The sequence below is a fragment of the Peromyscus leucopus genome, chromosome 20, assembly GCF_004664715.2.
Source record: "Peromyscus leucopus breed LL Stock chromosome 20, UCI_PerLeu_2.1, whole genome shotgun sequence".
NCBI classification, from domain to species: domain Eukaryota; kingdom Metazoa; phylum Chordata; class Mammalia; order Rodentia; family Cricetidae; genus Peromyscus; species Peromyscus leucopus.
Genome location: NC_051080.1, coordinates 4767058 through 4791086, shown reverse-complemented (window position 1 = coordinate 4791086; position 24029 = coordinate 4767058). Strand labels below are relative to the sequence as shown.

Here is a 24029-nt window from a genome sequence, read left to right as displayed (position 1 = left end):
CTTAGAACATCTGCTTCTAAGCTGTGTCTGGGTCTCTAGGAGAGGCCGGGAAAGGCTGAACGGGGTGAGGCAGGCTGGGTGAGGGCAGGCCGCTGAACAAGCACACGGCTGCTGCTGAGGGCCTCCCGAACTCCACCATCTAGATTTGGAACCTCCGTGTCTCCATTCTTTCTACCCTGGTAGTCAAGGATGACCATGAACTTCCTGATCCTCCTCCCTCTGCCTTTCAGGTGCTGGGATGACAGGCATGTACCACCATGCCTTTTGTTTTTCTGAGCTGTCCCACTAATCACTTGAATATCAGATACCTGTTTGTGTTTGATTAAATAGACTTTCTAACCGACTGCGTGCCGGGCACTGGTGACAGCCTTCTGGCTTGTTGGCTCCCACAGCCAGCGACCCCACTCCAGCAATCCTGAGGGATGCCTGGCTTATTGTCAGATGGCCTTGGGCCTGGTTCCAAAGATGAGTCGGGGAGTTGGAGGGGGAGGCTTTCAGCAACGAGACAGGAGACTTAACCAACCTCTATTTTATTAAAAACTAACAGTGTGGGGACTAAAGGAAAGAAAATGGTGTTTCTCAAAGTTCTAGGGCAACTTCGCAACACCTGACGTGTTTCAAGGCACCAGCTGGGAACCTGCATTTGGAACAGGTCCCTGTGAGGGTTTCCTTGACCCGGAAGTTGGAGACTCACTAAGGGTTGGAGCGGGAACCGGAGCCGCCCCATCCTTCTGGCTCTGTAGGGATCCAGGGAGTGACTGGCTGGACGTTTTGCGGACAAGCTCAGCTGGCTCCTCTGAGGGTTCCTGGCATTCCTTTCTTTGGATGGCTGAGGCGCTGAAAGAGCTAATACGGTTACAAGATGGGTAGCACCTGAGACAAGGCCCATGCAGCCCACCCAGAGCATGGGGACAAATCCAGAGCTGAGCTCAGAAATGCTTAGCATGACATTTCTGCAGAATCTTAGGGGTTCGGCCTCTCCTCTTTTGAGTCTGCATCCTGTCTTACTTCACAGGGTGTTTCCTCTCCCCTCCTTTCAATTTTATTTGTTATTTCCTATCCCCTCCCCATCTGATCTAATCTCTTTCTCAGACACCAAGTTCTAGGCCTTCTGAGTCTGTGCTCCGAGACCTCTCGGTGGGCACGAGGGCAGCGTGTGCTGTGGCTGTGCAGGAGCGGCTCTGAGCGGCTCTGAGCAGGGGAAGGGCAGGACTGTTAGCGCTTCCCAAACGGCAGAAGGCACTGCTGTGTGCTGACTCGGTTCCCCTCAGCCTGCCAGTCAGAGAGCTCAGGAGCTCTCTCTCTGCTGGTCAGGCAGAGCAGAGACCTCAGAGAAGGGGGCCTGCAAGGTTTCGAAGGACACCATCTTGGCATCTGGGCACAACACAGGAACCTCCTAAAAGGACACAGGGAGCTGACCCAACCTGGGATGCCAGTGCAGACAGAAGCAGGGCTCTGCGTCTGTCCTGGGACTGTGGTCAGTCGGACAAACTCCTGCAGAGCTGTGAAAGGGGGAAGAAAATTGTCTTCACCTAAATTCTCTTACAAGGAGAGAAAGCTGTCTTTGCTGGGAACAATATTTTGATAAGTGCTTCAGCCTGCGGCTGAGATCCCAGTGGAGGATCAGGGGTGGGCGGAACCGCTCTGCTTGAGACATGAAGGATCTTAGAATTTTTATACCACAGAGTGTGAGCAAAAGATGGAAAAAAAAAAAGAAAGAAAGAAAGAAAAAAAAGGAAGGCACTGTTGGGTGTTGTTCACTCTGACTCTCTTTCCCCATCAATCTTTTTCTGGGTGTGTAGGGGATGTACGTGTTCATGTGGGTATGTGGATGTATGTGTGGTACGTGTGTGAGCGCCTGGGGAGGCCAGAGGTTGACCTGGAGTGTCTCATTTGTTCTCTGCTTTATGTTTTGAGACAGGGTCTCTCACTGAACCTGGAGCTCCTCAATTTGACTAGGCTAGGGAGACTGGCCAGTGAGCTCCTGGGGCCTAGCTGTCTCCGCCTCCTGGTGCTGCCACGCCCGAGCCTCTGATGTAGGTGCTGGGGACCTGAGTTCAGGTCCTTACGCCTGTGCAGCAGCCCTCTCCAGACTGAGTCATCACCCCAGCCGCTGTCTCCTTTCATTTTCGGAAAGATCCTAATGCCCCAAATGCCTCGAGTCAAGTGTAGTATGTACACTGATGTTTATCCAGGCATTTATACGCGGGAAGAATGAAGGGGTGGGCCTCAGATTCCCCCAGAGACTGGGCAAAGCCGGGGCCGTGCCAGGAGTACAGAGACACACACTGGAGGAGCTAGCTAGTGGAGAGGCCAGCAGAGGAGGCCTCACTGAGCAGGCTCCTCCAGTGGCTTCTCTTTGTTACAGATCTTTCTGGGACAGAGTCAGGTCCACTAGCAGCAGATGAGATGAACCTGGAAAAGGCCCCCTGAAAGAGCCTTGAGTCTTCAGTGGTGATGTCTTCAAGCCAAGAGAGACCAAGGAGGTAACCTGTTCTAACCAGAACAGCCTTCTGCTAGCCCACTGGGTTCTGAGTCCGGCTGCTTTTCTCTCTGCCACCGTCCCAGGCTAGCCATAAACTGGGTCCTCCTGTCTCGGCCTCCCGCGTGCTGGGATGTAGGTGTGCGCCCCCACACCTGTCCTCAGCTGCTCTCCCCAGTGACAGTTCTTGGAGGCAGTCAGGAAATGAAATCCCCACAGATGGGCTCAGGCCCAAGTCTTAGGTCTATCCCACAATTCTTGGTTTCCCTCAGTCTCTCTGCCCCTTCCACCTGTTTCTCTAGATCTAGAACAACCCTAGACTAAGGGCAAGCTGCGGCGCCCGAGAAAGCTGTGTAAAACCCAGGAGCATGTGCAGAGGCAAAACTCGTACAGCAACCGAAGTACTGCGGAAGGTCCTGTGAGAGACTGAAGTGGTCTTGGGTCTCAGGACCCAAGCTGATGGCCAGAGAATGGATGAGGCAGAGAAGTGTTTCTTCTCTGGTGTGCTACAATAACTGGGTCCAGGACTAGTGTTCGGGAAGAGAGTGCCCGAGCTGATGGGTAGAACCCGTGCACCCTAGATGGACAGGTCCTTGAATCCAGGTCACACACCCACCCTCACTCCTTACCGAGTCTTGAAGGGCATCAAGCCTCTGTGGTAAGAATGCTCATCCACGGCCAATAGCCTGGGGATGTCTGGATATCCCCCTAGTTGGTCCCAGGACAGGCTCGCGGGGGTCTTCTTTTCTATTGGGTGGCTTGAAGAGGCCACATCGGTCTTCCATACGGCTTCCATCTGGTTCCCTTGTTGGCTAGGAGTGGGAGAGACGAAGAGACATGGCAACAGGCCGAGGAGCCACAAGTCCAAGACACAGGCCTCTGTGTCACCCTTACCTCCCCAACATAGGCTCTATGCCTTACTTCCCGAGGCTCCCCTTCTAGGCGCATGCCCTGGGGCTGAAGCTCTGAATCAGGTCCCATGGGGGTAGGTGTTCACTGGAATCATCTTGGCTGCCCAGAGGCTCACCATGTCAGAGCCTGGAGGCCACACGGTGGGGAAGAATTGGGCTTGTTTACATACAGACCAATGGTAGATACTGGGTCAATACACACAGAGTAGAAATAAAAGGTTTCCCCTGGGTTTTCTCAGGGTCAGTCCAAACCACACATTGCCATACACATTCTATTCTGTCTCTGGATCGGAGCCCAGAGCCTGTCAGGGCAGCCGAGCAGACCGGCCTTGAAGCCAGGGAGGCGATGTTTGCTGTGTCCTCGCTGCTGCTGCTTCCCCAAGCTAGCTGCCCCTGCTTCCTCTGCCCTCTCATCCTGCGGGCTGTCATCCCTCAGCCTGCCAACACCTACCCAGCTATCCGCAGAGGCACAGATTCCCGGTGCTGCTTGGGCGGCGGCGGCGGCGTTTGCTTGTTGGTGGCGCCACTGGAGCGGACCCTCTGGAGCAGGACTGGAGGTGACTTGCATTTCCCTGGCTTTGCAGCAGGGAGGACCACAGGGCTGTTCAGGTGGATGTTCCACTCTTGCTTGAGCTAGAGGAGCCAGCAGAGGGCATCAGGAAGGTGGGAAGAGAGGCCTCTCTAGGATAGCAGGAGGCCTTGCCTGATGGTCGCTGACCCGGCTGGGCTCTGGGCTGGGGCCCTTTGACTCTAAACCCGGGTCCCCAGCACGTGACACTTGCTGGGGTAGTTCCTACTTTCTCTTTTGTTGTAAAGAATCTGGACAATGGACAAAACAGAAGGAAGAAAGCTGAAGGAAGCCAGGCCGTAGAACATTGGTGGCGCTCACAGGCGGGCCCGAGCACAGAGTGGCCTTCTGCTCTCAGACCTGGGCTGGGCACAGAGCTGGGGGGTCTCCCAGCATTCTTTACACAAACACTTGATGTTTTCAAAAGGCTGCTGCCCCAGGAGGAACAAACGCCAGGAAATAATCAAACCGAGGGCTGAAATCAATGAAGTAGAAGAACCAAGAGAACAATACAAAGAATCAATGAAACAAAGAGTTGGTTCTTTGAAAAAAAAATCAACAAGATAGACAAACTCCTAGCCAAATTAACCAAAAGGCAAAAAGAGAGAGAACATCCAAATTAACAAAATCAGATGAAAAGGGAGACATAACAACAGACAATGAGGAAATCCAGAGAATCATCCGGTCATATTTCAAAAACCTGTACTCCACAAAATTGGAAAATCTGGAAGAAATGGACAATTTTCTGGATAAATACCACATACCAAAATTAAATCAAGACCAGATAAACCATTTAAATAGACCAATAACCCCTAAAGAAATAGAAACAGTCATCAAAAATCTCCCAACCAAAAAAAGCCCAGGACCAGATGGTTTCAGTGCAGAATTCTACCAGACTTTCAAAGAAGAGTTAATACCAATACTCTTCAAATTGTTCCACACAATAGCAACAGAAGGAACATTACCAAACTCTTTTTATGAGGCTATAGTTACCCTGATACCCAAACCACACAAAGACGCAACAAAGAAAGAGAACTACAGACCAATCTCCCTCACGAACATTGATGCAAAAATACTCAACAAAATATTGGCAAACCGAATACAGGAACACATTAAAAAAAAAATCCACCATGACCAAGTAGGCTTCATCCCAGGGATGCAAGGATGGTTCAACATCCGAAAATCTGCCCGTGTAGCTAACACACCATACAATTGTAAACTCTGCTTATGGTTCCTCCCGTGTATGCACATGTGAGTGCCATGGGGCAGTCAGAAGACAGCTTCATGGTTCTCTTTCCCCCCTTTATGTGTGTTCCAGGGGTCAGACTGAGGGTTGTCTGAGCCTCTTGCGGCCCTCATGATTTCATTTTCCACCTGGCTGTCCACATGCTAGGATTTCAGGCGTGCATCTGCATGGCCTGTTGTCTCCATGGCTCACCCGTTATAAAGAATGCTACAGTGGCTTCATTTCTCCTGTGCACACACTGTGTGTTTTGTCTCCCTCAGAGTCATTGTTCTGTCTCTTAGCTGAGACAGGGCTACACCAGAACAGAGGTGAGTAGAACCTTCAAGGTCCAGCTCTAATGACTTACTTCGTCTAGCCCGACCTCACTTCCCGAAGTCTCCAAGGCCTTAGAAACAGTGACAAAGACTGGACACTGGAAATTCAAAACATGAGCCTGTGGGGGACTGTTCAAATTCAATTCATAACTACCCAAAAGAGAGACGGCTGGGTCCTCTGGGGATTCCAATGCCAGCTTCTTTAGGAGCTTCCACACTACGTCCTAAGGGCTGCAACCAAACCTCCAACTTCACCAACAGTGTACAAGGGAGTTCTTTTCTCCACACCGCTGACTAACCTCGGATGACCTTTCTTTTCTGCCGTAGCCCAGGCTCTCCAAAGAGGAGCGCCTGTGATTTGCTACAGCGTGCACGCTAAGTGAAATAAGCCAGATGCAGAAAGAAAGTATTATACAATCTCACACTTACCTGTGGAATCTAATAGAGGAAGATTCAAATATACAGAGGTAAAAAAATAAAGCAGTGGTTGCGAAAGTTGGGGTGTGGATCAGGAAGTGGGGGGATGTAGATCCAAGGACACAGAGTAGAAAGCATGAGTGAACAGCTCCAGTTGTAACTGTCCCTGCAGGGACCAAGATGTTCTAAAGTGGGACACTTGCACCCCACATTTTATCAGATTCTTGAAAAATGGTCCCCGAGGAATTAGAATCCCCCAGGGACCTCCTGCAAGGGGAACAGGAAAGCTAAAGCCCAGTGCCCCTCCCACCCCAGGAGGAGCTCGCCTCCCATAGAACTGATGACTGGCAGGATACAGCAGGAGGTAACATGGGTCCGTAATGGGATCGCATCTTCATCACATAATTCCATAGACCTCTTACCTCTGTTTCTACCTAAACCCTTTCCTTCCTTCCTTCCTTCCTTCCTTCCTTCCTTCCTTCCTTCCTTCCTTCCTTCCTTCTTTCTTCCTTTCTCTCTCTCTCTCTCTCTCTCTCTCTCTCTCTCTCTCTCTCTCTCTCTTTCTTAAGGGATTTTGACTTAGGAAAATGCAGGATTCATGGCTTCTACACGGACAGGAAATTTCAGGACTAGCCAGTATGAGCAGGGTCGGGGTTTTCTTTAAAAATGCCAGCAGGAGGCAGAGGCAGGCAGATCTCTGAGTTTGAGGCCAGCCTGGTCTACAGAGTGAGTTCCAGGTCAACCAGGACTACATAGAGAGACCTTGTCTTGAAAAACAAAACAAAAGACATTCAAGAAAAGAAGAAAAACATACCCAAAAGCATGGATGTGGGTCTCAAAGAGTCAGTTTATCAAAAGACATTTTAAATGTAGATTTTAAGCAGGGGAGTTAAGAGAAAAAAATGAGATCTACCCAGGAAGCACACAAGCTTCTCAAGGGAGTTTCAGTTAAGTGTCCTAGCATTAGCCATGAATACTACTTTGGTGACTCTCAAGTTATATCTCAAAGGGTTGCTAAGAGCAACCCCCCATTCTTTCCCCCCAAGACAGGGTCTCTCTGTGCAGCCCTGGCTGTCCTGGAACTCACTCTGTAGACCAGGCTGGCCGTGAACTCACAGAGATCCGCCTGCCTCTGCCTCGGGAGTGCTGGGATTAAAGGCGTGTGCCACCACTGCCCTGCTCTCTAAATGTTTTAATTAGCATTATGATTTGTGTGAGGCCTCATCCACACACACCTCTGCTGGGGACATACAGGCCACAGGTTAGCTGTACCGGGGGTCCCCGGGGCCAGCAGATCACACCTGAGCTACCACTGTATAATTTAAGAAAATGTGCTAGAATCAAGGACTTAAGTTTCTAAATTGAAATGGCTGACCAAATGCTCGATAAAGTCAACAAAAATGGCCCGTACCAGGCGCAGCCTGACACTGTCAAACATCGTGGACACAGAGATCCTGTCAGCTGAGAGGAGGAAGGTAAGCGGAACCCAGAGAAGCAGAACTCAGGACGGTCTGGGGCTCTACGCAGCATCAAAACCTCAAAGGCGCTGAGTGAAGCCTGCAAGGCCGCCAGGAAGACGAAGCCTGCTTTGGCTTCCATGAGTAGACACCTATCAACCGGAAGTGAGGGCAGACCCTGGGTAAAGACCCTCTCGAGACCCACATGGTAGCTGCGGAGGTGCTTGTCATGACCGCCTGCTGACCCGAGTTTGACCCCAGAACCCGCGTTGGAAGGGGACACACGTGCACACGGAATAACACAGTTTTGAAAAAGGGACACTTTCGGACCGCCACGGTCTCCTAGCATTCACCCTCCACTGCATTCTTTGTCCGGAAAGGGAGCTCTAGGAAAACAAGGAAGAACTTGTAGGCCCCTGCAAGGGGGTGAAGAGACCCCCCCCCTTGTGCCTCAGGCCTTGAGGACAACCAGAGCTGAAGGGAGCAGGGTGGGTCCCAGTTCCACGGAGGGACTGCAGGGCTCAGCTCCCCCGGGGCCCAGGCCCTTCCTTCCTACGGCTTTGGGAAGGGCCCCTTCTCACACACCTCCTGCATTCACACACCAGACAGCGGCCTTCCCTCAAACTCCAGCCCGGAGGCTCTCACCCGCCGGCCCCCACGCTGCTCCCCCTCACTGGACAGGGGGCAGGGCAGGAGGCCCACCTTCGGGAACATGGTGGCCATGTTTTGCAGGTACTCCTGGTGCTTCTCTTCCAGGTCCTTCTGCCTGTCGGTCCAGACCTGCAGCCTGAGGGTCTGCTGGCGGTCGATGTTCTCGAGGAACACATAGAGGCTCTGGGCCTTATAGGTGACCCTCACCTGTCGAGCGGCTCCTATGTGTCTGATGACTTCTTGTCTGGGAAGAGAGAGAAGGGACTTTAGCTGGTCGAGAGACTTCCTCTTTCCTCCAAGTCGGCCGGCTCGAGAGAGGCCTCCACTTTGTGAATTCCTGAGAGGAAACCGAGGAATGGGTCTCTGAGAATGAGCAGAGAGCTGGAAGGTGGCATGAGGGGAGGAACCATTCCCTAGGCTGGAAAGGAAAAGTCAACCAGTGGTAGGGATATACTGAGCGAAGGTCAGGGAAATGGGGGTTGGAGGGGGAGAGCGGGTTTGGAGGAGCAGCCCACCGTAAGGAAAACCACGTACAGGTGCTGTACCTCCTGCACCTTGGAGTGCTGTCCGAGGCTGGGCACCAAACAGCCTTTGTTAGTCCCCTTTCCCAAGAGACCTGGGGACTCCCCCATGGTTTTTCTGTCCACATTCTTTATCTGTTCCTGGGTTTTGGCTCGACCCTGTTTTGCAGTGGGTATGGGTGGGTGCTGCGTGGGTGTCTGCTGGGTGGGTATGGGTGGGTGCTGGGTGTCTGCTGTGTGGGTATGGGTGGGTGCTAGGTGTCTGCTGTGTGAGTATGGTTGGGTGCTGGGTGGGTGTCTGCTTTGTGGGTATGGGTGGGTGCCGGGTGGGTGTCTGCTGTGTGGGTATGGGTGGGTGCTGGGTGTCTGCTGTGTGGATATGGGTGGGTGCTGGGTGGGTGTCTGCTGTGTGGGTATGGGTGGGTGCTGGGTGTCTGCTGTGTGGATATGGGTGGGTGCTGGGTGGGTGTCTGCTATGTGGCTATGGGTGGGTGCTGGGTGGGCACCTACCTGAGGCTCTGGAAACGTCTGTAGTGGATGTACTTCTTGCACAGGTTCTGCAGCCTGAGGACGCTCAGTTCCATGGCAATGGCAGTGACTTCTAGGGCCTTGCTGCGTAGGCACTGTGGCAGTGCCAGCTCTGATTCCGTACTACCCAGGATCTGCAGGTTCTTCAGCTGCCCCCCCATGTCTATGTGGTACACCTTGTCCTTAGGAGTCACTGGGGCTTTCTGAAAAGTGGGCCGGGCCACCCTTCGGATGGACGTCCCCGTGATGGGGAAAGAAGCACACTTCTTGGGTTTAGCAGAAACCTGGCGGGACCGTGGCGTTTGTAGCAACTCCGTTGAACTCAGGATCCTCTGATTTCCCTGGCCAGGCTGCTGGGTGTGTGCGGACATGGGTAAATGGGACCGCCTGCTCTGGCGAGCAGACTGTGCCCGGCACGGGGGAGGCGGCGCTGATGATGGTTCTGACTTCTCCAGGTTCCTCCACCGGCTGGTGGGCGTGAAGATCAGCTTCTCCGAACCTCCCTTCCGCTCCCCGGCGGCGGCGGCGGCGGCGGCGGCGGTGGCGGCCCTCCTGGGGCTCCGTGCCTCCTCTTCCGGCTGGGTGAGTCTCTGCCACTGCCGCCTGGCAGCCTCCTCCGCCTCCCACTGCCGCACCTTCTCCTGGTGCTCCTGCTCCAGCAGGGTCCACTTCTTCTGCCGCTGCAGCCACATCTCCTCCTCCTGCAGCCACTGCTGCCTCCTGGTCTCCCAGCCCATCTCTTCCTCCCAGTGCTCCATGTGGCTCTCCAAAAGCGTCCTCCTGGAGCTCGCTGGGGACGGGTGGTCCTCTTGGTCTTTGCCTCCGCGTTGTGGGGCCTCTTCCGCCAGGGTTTCCCACTGGGTAGGGAACTGGAGAGCCTCTGAGTGGAGCAGCACGGGCTCCAGGAGCTCGGTGTGGTCAGGGAACACATCTTCGATCCTCGAATCTGTGGCCGGCGTGGACTGCTGGGCGGGAGGTGCGCTGCTGTCCCAGGCCTTGGCCAGGTGGCTTTGGGAAAGAGGTGAGAACAGCGGTTCTTCCTCCTGGAGCTCCAGTTGGGGTTCTTCCAGGGCTGTATCTTTCTTTGGAAGGGTCCCTTTCTCCGGGGTGTCTTCTAGTGCACCAGCAGTCTGAACGGTCTTCAGCTGGAACTCCAGGGCATGCTTTATCGTGAGGAGGTCATGGTACTTACCCCCTAGCACCTTTACCTGCTTTAGCAGAGCGTCCCTTTTGCTCTCCAGGACTTGGATGGATTTCTGGAAGCACAGCTTCTGGCTTTGGAGCTCTTTGGTCATCTCTCCCTGCAAACATCTGTATTTCAACTCCAGACTCCTGTTCTCCTTGTGCTGGAGGATCAAGGCCTTGTTGAGGTTCTCCACGACAGTGGACATGTATCTGATGGCCTTGACCTCCCCTTTGTTGAACATGGTGGAGTCCAGGAGCTCCTGCAGCATGGACTTCACCTCCGAGACCTTTGTACAGGTGGTGTACTTGTCTTGGAGCATCTGCTCCGGGCTCAACGGCTGAGGGAGGAGCGAGGACTTCTGTGGTCTTTTCTCCCGCCAGTCCTGCCAGAAGTTATGTTTGGATACTGGAAGAGATGGAGAGGAGAAAGGCGGCAAGCTCTCCCATGAAGAGACAGCAAGCCCACTGGGAAAGAAGTAGACCGATGCTCCAGACCTTGCCGAGCCAGAATTCTTACCCACCTTCTTTGGGATGGGCACCGATAAGGAGCTGGCACTGTGAGCCAGAGAAGTGTTATGAGGAGACACCCCTGAGATCCTGAGATTGCTTCGGGCTTAGCCTTAGGTCTACCAACTGCATGCACAGCACCTGTAGATCCAGAAGGGCCTGGACCAGCTGCCAGGCTCCACTCAGTTCAGCCTATCCCTCACAAGGAGTTACTTTTCTAATCTTGCTCCTTCCCAGCTCCCAAATCCATGTTTGGCTCCTTAATGCCGACTACCCAAACCTCTCAACCCCACTTACAAGGCTCCTTTTCCTCTTCTGTTACCTCTGAGCTGTGCATATAGAGAATCTGTTACAACCGCTCACAGGTTATTATTGTGTTAATAACTGTCTTTGGCCAGGCAGCGGTGGCGCACGCCTTTAGTCCCAGCACTCGGAAGGCAGAGGCAGGTGGATCTCTGTGAGTTCGAGGCCAGCCTGGACTACAGAGTGAGTTCCAGGACAGGCTCCAAAATTACACAGAGAAACCCTGTCTCGAAAACAAAACAAAACAAAACAAACAAACAAAAATAACTGTCTTTGCCTACATTGGGGGGGATCACATTGACCCTTCATCACAAGAAAATACAGTAAGCACAGACCATGTGTGCTGTGTGCAGCCCAGTGGCAGATCTCAGCTCTTCCAGGACTGGTCTCGGTCATACATCTTTGTGCCTACTATGTGTAGGGCTGATGGGATGATCATCTTGGAACATTTTCTCAAACATCACTGGCAAAGAAAGCAGCGGCTGGCTTTGGATGCAAGGCAAGAGGACTACGGTGCTTGAGTGATACTGAGCTCGGTCTAGCATCTTGCTGGCCTTGTCAGATGAGCCATAGGACCCTGGGGTTCAGAACTCTGAGACTAAGTCACTCGGATCCAAATCTAATTAATAACATTTGCCTTGGGTACATTTCCTAACTTCTTTGTGCCTCAGTTTCCTCGTTAGAAAAATGGGAAGCACCGTAGATTCTAATTCTTAGGATTTAGAGGCACATATTTGAGGCCAAGTAAAGTTGTAAAGTAAATGCTCAATAACCAAGCCCCACGAGTTAAAAAAAAAAGAAAAAGATAGAGCTTTTGCCCTTTAAGAGTTTACACTGGCAGGCTGAGGAGATGGCCAGTTGTAAAGCACTTACTGTGTAAGCGTAAGAGCCGAAGTCTAGATCCCGGCACCAAGATAAACAGCTGGACACACTGGGCACACCCGTAACCCCGTGACTGGAGAGACAGAGACAGGGGGATTCCTGGGCTTGCTAGTCAACCAGTCTAGCCCACGGGAAAGCTCTAGGTTCAGTGAGAGACTGTCTCAAAATATAAGATGCAAAGTGGTTGAGGAAGACCCCAATATTAAACTCTGGCCTACACACAAACAAACCACACAAATTTACACTCCTGAAGGAAAATAAGTATACAAATAACTATACTTCAAGATATGATGTGGTGAAGAAATGGGACAGATAGTCTCCAGTTTCCATTTCTTCCTCCTGTAACATTCAACTTCACTTCATAGCCCTGGCTGTCCTGGAATCACTCTGTAGACCAGGCTGGACTTGAGCTCTGAGACATCTTCCTGCCTCTGCATCCGAAGTGCTAGGATTAGAGGCATGAGCCACCATACCTGGCTTCAACATCACTTAATTGATAATGATAGTGAACTTGTCCAAGAGAATTCATGGAAATGTTCATGTTAGCTACTGTTAATTAAGCCTGGCATATTCCAAACATGGTCAGACATTTCATATCCCACCCACACCTCTTCCCAAACCTGAGGGTAGATAATATCCTCTTCATTTTACATATGAAGAAACATTCATAGAGATAAAATAAAGATGTCCAGCTGGGCCATGGTGGTGCACGCCTTTAATCCCAGCATTTGGGAGGCAGAGGCAGGTAGATCTCTGTGAGTTTGAGGCCAGCCTGGTCTATGGAACTAGTTCCAGGACAGCCATGGCTACACAGAGAAACTTTGTCCCGAAAAATATAAAACAAAAACAAAAAGCCCAAGGGCCCATACAGCCCAAAATTGGTAGAGGTGGGATTCAAAGTGAAATCTGCCTCACTCTGAAGCCCATGCTCTTGAGTAAGAAAATCAAAGGAAGGGACTGGGCCTTGTCCCCAGTTTTCTTGTGGCCCCTTCTGTTCTTGGAGCTTCAGGTGTCTCACCTAAAAATGCAGGAGGTAATCTCAGATCAATCTAGTGTGGACAGGATATAATTCCGAGGTTTAGTCAAGCTGGAGACTGACCGGCTTCGGAGAATCCAGAATTGGGAATGCTCTAGAGGGACTTCCAACCAAAGCTTACCAAACCCTGGCTTGGCAGCTGGGTTAAGAGCAAGGAAAGGAGCCGGGTGGCGGGCGGCGGCGGCGGCGGCGGGGGCAGGGGCACGCCTTTAATCCCAGCACTCTGGAGGCAGTGGCAGGAGGATCTCTGTGAGTTCGAGGCCAGCCTGGGCTACAGAGTGAGTTCTAGGACAGGCTCCAAAAGCTACACAGAGAAATCTTGTCTCAAAAAACAAAAAAACAAAATTAAAAAAAAAAAGAAGAGCAAGGAAAGGATGTTCTTCAAGCTCTGCCTATAAATTGCAGCTTCCCTGGCCTTTAAGCCTTGTTTCCCAGAACCCCGTGAGGCCACAGCTCCAGGAAGCCCTCAAAGGCCCATTTTTGCCTCACTCCTACCTATATCTTTAAAAAAAAATTTTTTTTTTTGAAATTTTTTACTTTATAGGTATTGGTGATTTTGGTCTGTGCACCATGTGCATGCAGTGCCCATAGAGGCCAGAAGAGGGCGTCAGACACCCTGGAACTGGAGTTATAGACAGTTCTGAGCTGCTGTCTGGGCGCTGGGACTTGAACCCTGGGTCCTCTGGGAGATCAACCAGGGCAGTGCAGCTCAGAGCAGCTCTGTGATCAGCGTGAGTCCAATAGCCCAGCTCTGCATCCTGGCTTCCCACCCTGCTGCATGTGTGTTATGGAGGAAGAGGAGGATCAGAAGCCCCTACAGACTGTCCTGAGACCTCCTCCCCTGAGATGGCGTCCAGCCCGTTCCCACTCAGCTCTCCTCCTGGATGCTCCAGGAACCTACTTTGTGTCCTTTTCTTTTGTTCTTCAATGAGAGTGGAGCAAAGGGAGATGAGAGACTCGATGCCTCCTTTGGTGGCCATGAGGGAGAGAGGCAACACTTTCTCCATCACCTCGATCCATTCGTCTAGGGCTTCCTCTTCCTCCGCGCTCCTCCTGTCCTTCATCTCATAGCTCAGACTGTCACCTGGACGGGGTGGGGGCCCAGGCTGAGAAGTTTGCCCTCTGGGGACCCCCATGGAGCCCTACAGCAGACCCAAGGGTGGACTGGCTTCGTTGGACACTAGCTATTGGGCAGATCTCTTCCTTGAGCGTCCGTTTCCTTCCCTGAAAAGGGGTTGGGCGAGGACCGAGTCGGGTCATCCGTGTGCGGTGGTTGACTGCCATGCAGAAGTGCGGCAGACGGAGAGACGGCCGCCAGCGTGAGGCGCAGCCCGGCACACGGCCGGTTAACCTGCGCCTGTTGCGCCATCTAGCGTCTGGACCCCCGAGTGGGTTAAGCAGAAGCAAGCGCATCCGTTGTGCTTGTTTGTCTGCCGGCTTGAGGGTAGAGTCTCACTAGGCAGGCTAGGCTGCTCTGTGTGTGTGTGTGTGTGTGTGTGTGTGTGTGTGTGTGTGTGTGTGTGTGTGTGTGTGTGTGTGTGTGTGTGTGTGTGTGTGTGTGTGTGTGTGTGTGTGTGTGTGTGTGTGTGTGTGTGTGTGTGTGTGTGTGTGTGTGTGTGTGTGCGCGCGCGCGCATAGCCCAGTCGTGACAGTGGAGTATCTCCTCTCACTGAACCTGGAACTGAGCCATTTCTGCTAGGCTGGCTGCGATCCACCTTTCTCCACTTCCCAGCGCTGAGGGTACAGGCACATACTGTCACTCTCGGGGGGGTTTCTGTCGGTTCTGGGAGTCTGAACGTAGGTCCACAAGTTTGCACAGCAAACCCCTGTCCACTGGGCCGCCTTCCCAGCCCCGTGTGTGGTGATCAATCTGGACTGGATTGATGGAACCACACCTCTGGGCGAGTGCATTTCCAGAGGGATCGGATCATGAGGGTTCCGACCTAACCAGTAGATTATTCCATTGATAGATTCAAAATGTACGTGGACTGTTGTGTGTGTGTGTGTGGGGGGGGTGATAGGAGACCGAGTGGGAGAAAGTGGGGGTGTGCCTTTAAATGGTATGTCTTGACCCTGGCCTCTTCCTGTCCTCTGAGTTCCCGCTGCATGAGTGGAGAACCTCCCCTGCCACAATCCCACTGTCACCATAACGTTCTGCCTGGCCTCGGGCCTAACGTGATAACAGGGTCAAGAGACCATCACTGGCACCTCTGAAGCCAGGGGCCAAAATGAACCCTTTGTCCTTTCTTTCTCCCAGGATCTGACTGAGACAGCCCTTGGGGGGCAGGGGGCGGTTTGCGTGCTGTGATGTGAGTGGTAGGATCCATCGCTGGGGAAGAAGTGTTACGATGGGTCCTTTGCTGTCCCACGCCCACCCACCCCCATGCCCTTCCTCACAAGTGCTGGCCTCGGTGGAGAAAGGAAACGTCTGGGCCAGCAGGGACCAGTGCCTTGGGGGGAAAGCACCCGCTCGCTCTCAGCCCGGCGCCAAGCCTGCAGACTCACCCCAGTCCCCCAGCCAGCGGAGGATCTCATACAGGTGTTTCTCCTTCGCCTTAGCATCTTTGGAGAAGGAGGCAATTTTCTCCAGCAAGATGAATCTCTTCTTGCCTTTTTGCTCTGGTTGGAGAGGTTTTGCTTTTTCCTTTAAATCATATCCCAGTTCTTCCTGGAAGCGATTGATGGCACAGTTGACGTTGTCCAAGATGTCCGAGAGCTGGGTGGAAATGTCCTGTATGGGGTGGGGGAAGGGCAGCAGATGGCAGAGGTTAGGAGTCTAGATCCTGGGGTCAGTCGTCCACGTCTTAGCAGCATGATCTCGGACAAGTTGCTAAACTCCAGATCCAGGGTTTTCTCACTGGTAAAGTTTAGCTCATTATAGTCCTTAATGTCAGGCTTTCCGGAGAATGGCATGAGTTGATATTGCGAAGTGTTTAGAACTGTGCCCTGAACACAGAGAGAGCATTGGCTCTTATCATTTTAATCATTAAGCTCATTGACACTAAAGATCCACAGTGAACACACCTTCAGAATTTCAGAACTTGTTGGGGATATCTGAAATTTCAAAACTCAGAGACAACATGGAAAGAAGAAACAAACAAGAAAAAAACCCAAGAAACAAAACAAACCCCCCAAAAACGGAATCCCAAAGAAACGAACTGGATCAAAGGTTCAAGAATGTGTCCTAGAGAGAGAGAGAGACAGAAGTGTGGTGGCCCATGCCTTTAGTCTCAGCACTCGGGAGACAGAGGCAGGGGGATCCCTGTGAATTCGAGGCCAGCCCGGTCTACAGAGTGAGTTCAAGGGCACCCAGGGCCACACAGAGAAACCCTGTCATGAAAAACCAAAAGAGGTGGAGTTAGGGAGGGCCAATTGCACGCCTTTCATCCCAGCACTCGGGGAAGGAGCCCTGGCCGTGGGACGCAACCAGAATGGACCCGAGCATTCCGCTCGAAGTCGGCCCAGGGTCCAGCTGCCAATAGTGTGAGGCCCATCAACTTGGAGGTGTTGGTGAGATTGCCCTACTGATCAACCTGTTCAGCTGAGATCCATTCGGGAGAGGTCTCAGAAGCCTGCGGTCTGAGGAAACAAGATCAGCTTGTTGGCGAGGGAGGAGTTGGCGATCGAGCAGAGCAATAACCGAGAACACAAGAGAAGGAGCCATCCAGCCACTGAACCAGGTCACCAGAGTCATAAGCCCAGCCTACATCGACTGGGAACAGGTAAGGCCCCATCTCTAGACCAGCAGACCAGGTCTCTAACCCCTAGGCCCCGGGGGCACTTTCCTTCCCCGCCCCCGCCCCCAGCCATTGGCTCCCCAGGAACCAGACAGCAGCCTCTTTCCCTGTCCCCTCGCCAAGAAAACCATCCCATGAGACACCAACAACCACTGGAGCCATAAGCCCACCCCACATCGATTGGGAACTGCTCCCTGAGACAGAACCTACTAACACCGATTGGATTAAGCTGCTCCTGGAGAAACAGAGCCCATTAGCCCCAATGGTCCACTTGGTCCACTGGGACTAAGAACTCCCAGTGGACCAAGACTATCAATTGGAACAAGAGAGGCACCTTCAGACACAGACACTGCCTGCACCGGGCAGAGGAAAAGATGAGTAGACGCCAGTGCAAAAATACAGGCAACAACATAAAGACCTATATGACACCATCAGAACCTAGTGATTCTACACCCACAAGACCTGAACATACCAAGGCAGAAGAAACAGAAGAAATCAATCCTAGAAATGACTTTAAGAAGATAATAGAGTGGCTGGAGAGATGGCTCAGAGGTTAAGAGCACTGGCTGCTCTTCCAGAGGTCCTGAGTTCAATTCCCAGCAACCACATGGTGGCTCACAACCATCTGTAATGAGATCTGGTGCCCTCTTCTGGCCTGCAGGCTTACATGTAGGCAAAACACTGTATACATAATAAATAAACAATTCTTTAAAAAAAAAAAAAAGAAGAAGAATAGATAGAGACCCTTAAAGGGGAAATGAAAAATTCCCTTAAAGAAATGGAAGAAAACAAACAAAAAAATTGGAAGAAATCAAAGAAAGCCAAGAAAAAGCAATTAAACAGATGAAGGAAACAGTTCAAGATTTGAAAATTGAAATTGAGACAATAAAGAAAACACATGCTGAGGAAGGCTGGAAATAGAAAGTCTGACTGAACGAACAGGAACTACAGCACAACCAACAGAATGCAGGAGATGGAACAGAGAATCTCTGACACTGAAGACACGATAGAGAAAATAGAGTCGTCAGTCAAAGAAAACACTAAAGCCAAAGAAGTCGAAACACAAAACGTCCAGGAAATCTGGGACACCATGAAAAGACCAAACCTAAGAATAATAGGGATAGAAGAAGGAGAAGAATACCAACTCAAAAGGCATAGGAAATATAGTCAACAAAATCATAGAAGAAAACTTTCCCAACCTAAAGAAATACCTAGGAAGATACAAGAAACTTACCGAACACCAAATAAACTGGATCCAAAAAAAAAAAAAAAAGTCCCCTCACTACATAATAATCAAACCACTAAACATACAGAATAAAGAAAAAAATATTAGGAGCCACAAAGGAAAAAGGCCAAGTAACATAAAAAGGCAGACCCATCAGAAGAATGTGTCCTCTGCTGTTCCACATCCACCACCCACATTCCACTCCATCAAGTCTGACTTGGGTGGAGATGGAGGAGACTGAGCCAGAACTGCGTCAGAGTCTTATATACAAAGTGACCTGAGCCTTTGATTGGTGATATTTTATTTGTATTAAAATGTTATTTGTTGGATGGAACTAGAAAAAAATCATCCTGAGTGAGGTAACCCAAACCCAGAAAGACAGGCATGGTATGTACTCACTCATAGGTGGATTCTAGATATAAAATAAAGAACAATCAGACCACAACCCATAGAACCATGGAGGCTATATATATAGCATGGAGGTCCCTAGGACGACTGTGGCTTATAATAAATTTCGGTTTTACTCAATTATTGAAAAAAAATAGCCAAATGAATGGAAACACATGAACTATGAACCAAAGGCTGAGGGGCCCCCAGCTGGAACAGGCCCTCTAAATAGGTGAGATAGTTGATTGGCTTGATCAGTTTGGGAGGCATCTAGGCAGTGGGACCAAGTCCTGGGCTCATTGCATGAGTTGGCTGTTTGAAACCTGGAGCTTATGCAGGGACACTTGGCTCAGTCTGGGAGGAAGGGACTGGACCTGCCTGGACTGAGTCTACCAGGTTGATCGAAGTCCTCAGGGGAGGCTTTGCCCTGGAGAAGGTGGGAATGGGTGGTCGGCTGGGGGTAAGGGGAGAGGGTGGGAGGGGGGAGAATAGGGGAACCCGTGGCTGATATGTAGAACTGAATGGTATTGTAAAATAAAATAAATAAATTTTTTTTTTTTTTGGTTTTTTCGAGACAGGGTTTCTCTGCGTAGTTTTGCGCCTTTCCTGGAGCTCACTTGGTAGCCCAGGCTGGCCTCGAACTCACAGCAATCCGCCTGGCTCTGCCTCCCGAGTGCTGGGATTAAAGGCGTGCGCCACCACCGCCCGGCAAAATAAATAAAATTTTTAAAAAATGTCATTTGTATGTTAATAAATAAAGTTGCCTGGGGGTCAGAGCAATTAGCAAGCCATAGGAAAACAGGACAGTGGTGGTGTACGCTTGTAATCCCAGCACTTGGTAGGCAGAGCTAGGTAAGTCTCTGTGTGTTCAGGGATACAGCCAGTATTGGATACACAGGCCTTTAATCTCAATACCAATCATAGAAAACCTGGAGGTCTATACAGACAGGCCGTGACGAGGCGGTCATGTGGTTGGGTTTACAACCAATGAGAAGGCAGAACAGAAACACTATAAAAAGACAGACACACAGGAAGTAGCTCTGGTTCAGAGAGGTAGGACCACCGCAGGAGGAAAGGTAAGGTTTTAGCTCTTAGCTCTGACCTCTTGGCTTTCTTCTTTGCATTGGTTCTGTGTTTCTTATTTAATAAGATGGTTGGTTACATCTACATTTGATCGTTACTCCAAGTGTTCCCAGGGAACAGCGTAGGGGATTCTAGTAGTCTGTCAACACAGTCTGAATTTTAAAAAATTGCCCCTCCTCCCACCTTTTGGGACCCATCACTAGGCACTGACCAGGGGCTTCCTGCCCACTTATCTAAGGGCTGTTAACTTACTGCCCTGCCTTCCAGGGGTAGTTGGTCTCAGCCTACCCTACAGAGGTCAAATATGGGATGTGGACACTCTGAACTCATCTGTCTGCAAACCCAGGTTGTCAAGTACCCTAGGACCCCCAAAGGCTGGAATCTTGTGTAAACGTGAGATCGGTCCCCAGCCTCTACATCAGACCCCAACAGAAGGATGTTTCCTCATCTCTGGGGTTACCTCCTGAGTCCGAATTAGCTGGGCAGCCTCAATCTTTGAGATGATAGCCTTCACTGATGTGGGCGTCACCAAGTGTGGGGGACTGTCCTTCTCCATTCCGGATACTTCTCTCAGTCCCAAGATGCCCTCTGCCTCTTGTGCGCAGGCACGAACACACAGTATTGGCAGCTTTGGGGGCTAAGGGCCCAGGGAGGTTCCCAGGTACCCTGTGCTCAGTCACAGCTCCTCTAGTAACTGCCAGATACCAGGTTCCAACGGACTCTCTTTCCTAGTGACATCATCAGTTTGACTTAAAGAATTAGAAGATTAAACTTCCTGCCATCTATCTCCATCCATTACCTGCTATTATTTTTACTTGACCTGTTTTTTTCTAAACCATTAAACGTTATGTTCCCAAACTAAATATTAATGGCAAAAAATAGGAAGAAATGAAACGAAGAGAGATGACTTGGTTCTGTAGTTTGGATCTTGGTTCCAACAAGGTCCGTATGTGGAAGGTTCCGGTCCACAATGTGGTGCCAGGGGAAGGTTGTAGAACATTTGGGAGGTGGGGCCCTGTGGGGGTCCTTAGGACACTTAGAGTGCCCTTGAAGGGGGTTGTGGAACTTCAGCACTCTCCTCCTGCTTCCTCCTTCCCTGATTCATGGTTCTGCTCCACCACGTTGGAAACGGAAGGGCTCTTTGATCACAGACTGGAATTTCCAAAATGGTGAGCCAAACAGCCTTTTCCTCTTTGAGTTAATTTTCTCAAGGATTTTGTTATAGCATCAGAAGGCTGACTAGACACTTCCAAAGAGAACATTTGGTCTTAAAGTCAGAGCCAATCAATAACTAAATGAAACTATGCTTGATTTTGCCCCACAGATCAAGGATCAATCAACACTCTCTTTTGTTTTTGAGACAGGGTTTGTCTGTGTAACAGCCCTGGCTGTCCTGGAACTCACTCTGTAGACCAGGCTGGCCTTGAACTCACAGAGATCCACCTGCCTCTGCCTCCGGAGTGCTGGAATGAAAGGCGTGTGCCACCACTGCCCGGCCAAGAAACACTCTTACTAGCTGAAGTTGATAGTCATGGCAGGAGGTATTTTTTTTAAACAAACAAAACAAAACAAATGAATATCACTGTGTGCTCAGGACCTAGAATTGTATCTGGCACATACTAGGACACTAGCTAAACACTTACTGAATGACTGGATATGAAATGCAGATTCATATACATGAAAACTGTTGTTCCTTGTTACTAAAAGTGTAGCCATTTAATAGATAACGAATTAAACATTGTAAGTTTGGTTCCTCGTGGTGCCGTGCCCACTAATGACTACCTGATACTCACCTGTCTTTCGCCATACATTCATTCATGAGGGCGATCGATGTTCATTCTTCCGTTGCTTATTCACTCAGCAAACACTCACCTTTGGTAATATTCAGGTGCTACGCACGGGACTAATACAGTTGAGTTGTCCCAGACTCAAACCCTGGCTAGTGGATACTTGTTTGTCTGGACATCTGCTCTGGATGGCCCTTTAGGCCTTTATGATTTCAGAACATCTTATAGTTCATAATTTTTTTTTTCCAGACAGGGTTTCTCTGTGTGTAGCTTTGCGCCTTTTCCTGGAACTCACTTGGTAGCCCAGGCTGGCCTCAAACTCACAGAGATCCACCTGCCTCTGCCTCCCGAGTGCTGGGATTAAAGGCGTGTGCCACCACCGCCCGGCCATAAATTATTTTTAATTTGACTATGTTTAAATATTTATTTTTAATTTAGCCTCTCTTGATCTCTCACACTTGCTGAAGGATGGGATCCAGACCCCTGTGCATGCTGGGCACACATTCGACCACTGGACATACCCCAACCCCCAATAACTCACCTTCAGCGACATACCTAAGCCAGCCAAGGCTCTGAGGGGTGAGGTTCACCTAGTGGCCGCTGAGAAGAGGGTTAGTATTCTAACTGGGTGCTTCATTCCAACGCCTTATCCACACTCATTTCCCCCTTCCATCCCTCTCCATTTGCTTCAAGCTCAACCACACTGATGAGTAGATTGTAGGATTTAATTAAGAAAAGCCCAAGACACCTCTTCAATTCAATGTATGAAATAAGCATGCTCCTTCATCAGAGTAGGCACCACTGACCCATTCCCAGATTTTCTGTTAGAAAAGAAAGGAAGCCGGGCATGGCGATGCCTTTAGTTAATCTGGAGGCAGAGGCAGGTGGATTTCTGAGTTTGGGGATAGCCTGGTCTACATAGAGAGTTCCAGAACAGCCAGGGTTCTGGCTAGAGGGACAGGGCTAAGACCCAAACTGTACACTACTTACCTGTACCCAAATAGGTAAATAGGTATGAATGGGTACACATGTTAGAAATAAGTTTGGGGTCCCAAAGAAAGAGACCACCACTCCAGTTGAAATGTCTCAACAAGATACAATTTCACTCTTGGTTAAGAGGGTGTGATGGGGGCTGGAAAGGAGCCTCAGAGGTTCCTAGCACTGGCTGCTCTTGCAGAGGACCTGGGTTCAGTTCCCAGCATCCACATGGTGGCTCACAATAATCTGTAATTCCCTTTCTAGGGGATCCGACATCCTTTTCTGACCTCCATGGGTACCAGGCACACATGTGGTAGGTAGGCATATGTAAGTACAGGCAAAATACTCACATGAATTGAAAAAAAAAAAAAAAGTTCACTACTCATAAAAGTAGATGAGCAAGGGGCTTGAGAGATGGCTCAGTGATTAAGAGCATCGACTGCTCTTCTAGATGACCCCAGTTCAGTTCCCAGAACCCACATGGCAGCTAACAGCAGTCTGTAACTTCAAGGTCTTCTTTTTTTAAATTTATTTTTATTTTTTTAATTAATTAATTAATTAATTTTTGTTTTTTCTGAGACAGGGTTTCACTGTGTAGCTTTGCGTCTTTCCTGGAACTCACTCTGTAGCTCAGGCTGGCCTCAAACTCACAGAAATCCACCTGCCTCTGTCTCCCAAGTGCTGGGATTAAAGGCCACCACTGCCTGGCTGGGAAGAGTTCTTAAATACAGGCTTACAGCACAATGGGAGAACCCCTGAGGGCAGAATTTCGCTATCGATGTTTTACAATCTTGCATCTAAGCTGTTAACGCCCATTATGCAGGATACACAGACAAGAAACTTCCCTTAAGCATTCAGGAGGGTAGAACCCGGCAGGGAATTAGCATAGGGAAGATATCAAGGTCAAGGTCAGCAAGCAAAGCAACAGTTACCCAAAATGGGGGCCAGGGACCAACAGGTCCCCCTTTTACTAATAAATGAGCTTCTGACTTAGGTTGCGTGGGACATCAGCAGGTCACCTTACCCGTCATGGAGACACCTGCCCAGGCCACACAGGCTCTCTGTCTTAGGTTGGTGAGCGCCCCCCAGCCATTACCTGTCTTTGAATACTCATTATCATACAGGCTCAATCGTGTGTGAGCTGCAGAGTTAACTGCTGCTAAAGATCTCAAAGTGGCACTGGGCTTGCAATCTGTGTGTTCGACACAGAAAAGACCAACAGAGGTCCTATCCCACCCATAGCCAGCAGGCTAAAGGCAACTGAGCCATTCCCTTCCTTAACAAGCCTTACTGCAAATTGGAGTCCCAAGATCTTCTTTTAAGATTGGATCGTCTTTAAAAAGAATATGTGCAAAGGAAGTGAATGATAGTGGAAGGGTCGCCCACTTCAGTCACCTAAATTCTGGCAGTGCAGCAGGCAGCACCTCTGTGTTAATAAAGTTCTAACAGTGTGTGTGAGGGAGTTGTATAAAGGTTTTACCTAGTGAGGAGATAAAAATACTTGAATTCATTGTCATAAACACGTTTTACAGCGTTCGACAAAAAGACTACCATTTAGTATTTCTTACATCCATATCCACAACACACATGTGCAGTACACACACACACACACACACACACACACACACACACACACTACAACATGTAATGCTCGAGACTGTGGTGGGGCTGTAGGCAGCCAGTGCACATGCCTACAAGTTCGGTGAGCACTGGAGAGTGTAAGGGTTGACAAGTCTTCCTGTCTCAGAAGCAGCTCGTCTTACTTACACCCCTGTCCCTTGGGACACTTCTGGATATCAGTCCTTCTGAGGTCTGCTCCCCGGC

At 50.3% G+C, this 24029-nt stretch overlaps 1 protein-coding gene across 1 annotated transcript; it reads right to left on the bottom strand.

The window, feature by feature from the left end:
• Positions 1-514: 514 nt before the first annotated feature.
• Fam186b (family with sequence similarity 186 member B) lies at positions 515-20121 on the bottom strand. Its single transcript, XM_028874627.2, has 8 exons — positions 19901-20121; positions 15514-15739; positions 13910-14092; positions 9078-10686; positions 8098-8290; positions 3845-4026; positions 3112-3294; positions 515-846 (listed from the first exon to the last, which is right to left on the bottom strand). The coding sequence occupies exons 1-8, from the start codon at positions 19994-19996 to the stop codon at positions 618-620; spliced, it is 2901 nt and encodes a 966-aa protein (XP_028730460.1). The 5' UTR covers positions 19997-20121; the 3' UTR covers positions 515-617.
• Positions 20122-24029: the final 3908 nt, after the last annotated feature.

What these genes read in the sequence shown, in the direction of transcription:
- Fam186b (XM_028874627.2), bottom strand. Translation starts at nt 19,996, where the DNA reads ATGGAGAAGGACAGTCCCCCACACTTGGTGACGCCCACATCAGTGAAG. An exon ending in AGCTAATTCGGACTCAGGAG is followed by an intron (nt 15,740 to 19,900) that starts GTAACCCCAGAG and finishes CACCCCATACAG; the next exon opens with GACATTTCCACCCAGCTCTC. An exon ending in ACAAAAGAAAAGGACACAAA is followed by an intron (nt 10,687 to 13,909) that starts GTAGGTTCCTGG and finishes CATCTCTTCCAG; the next exon opens with TATCCAAACATAACTTCTGG.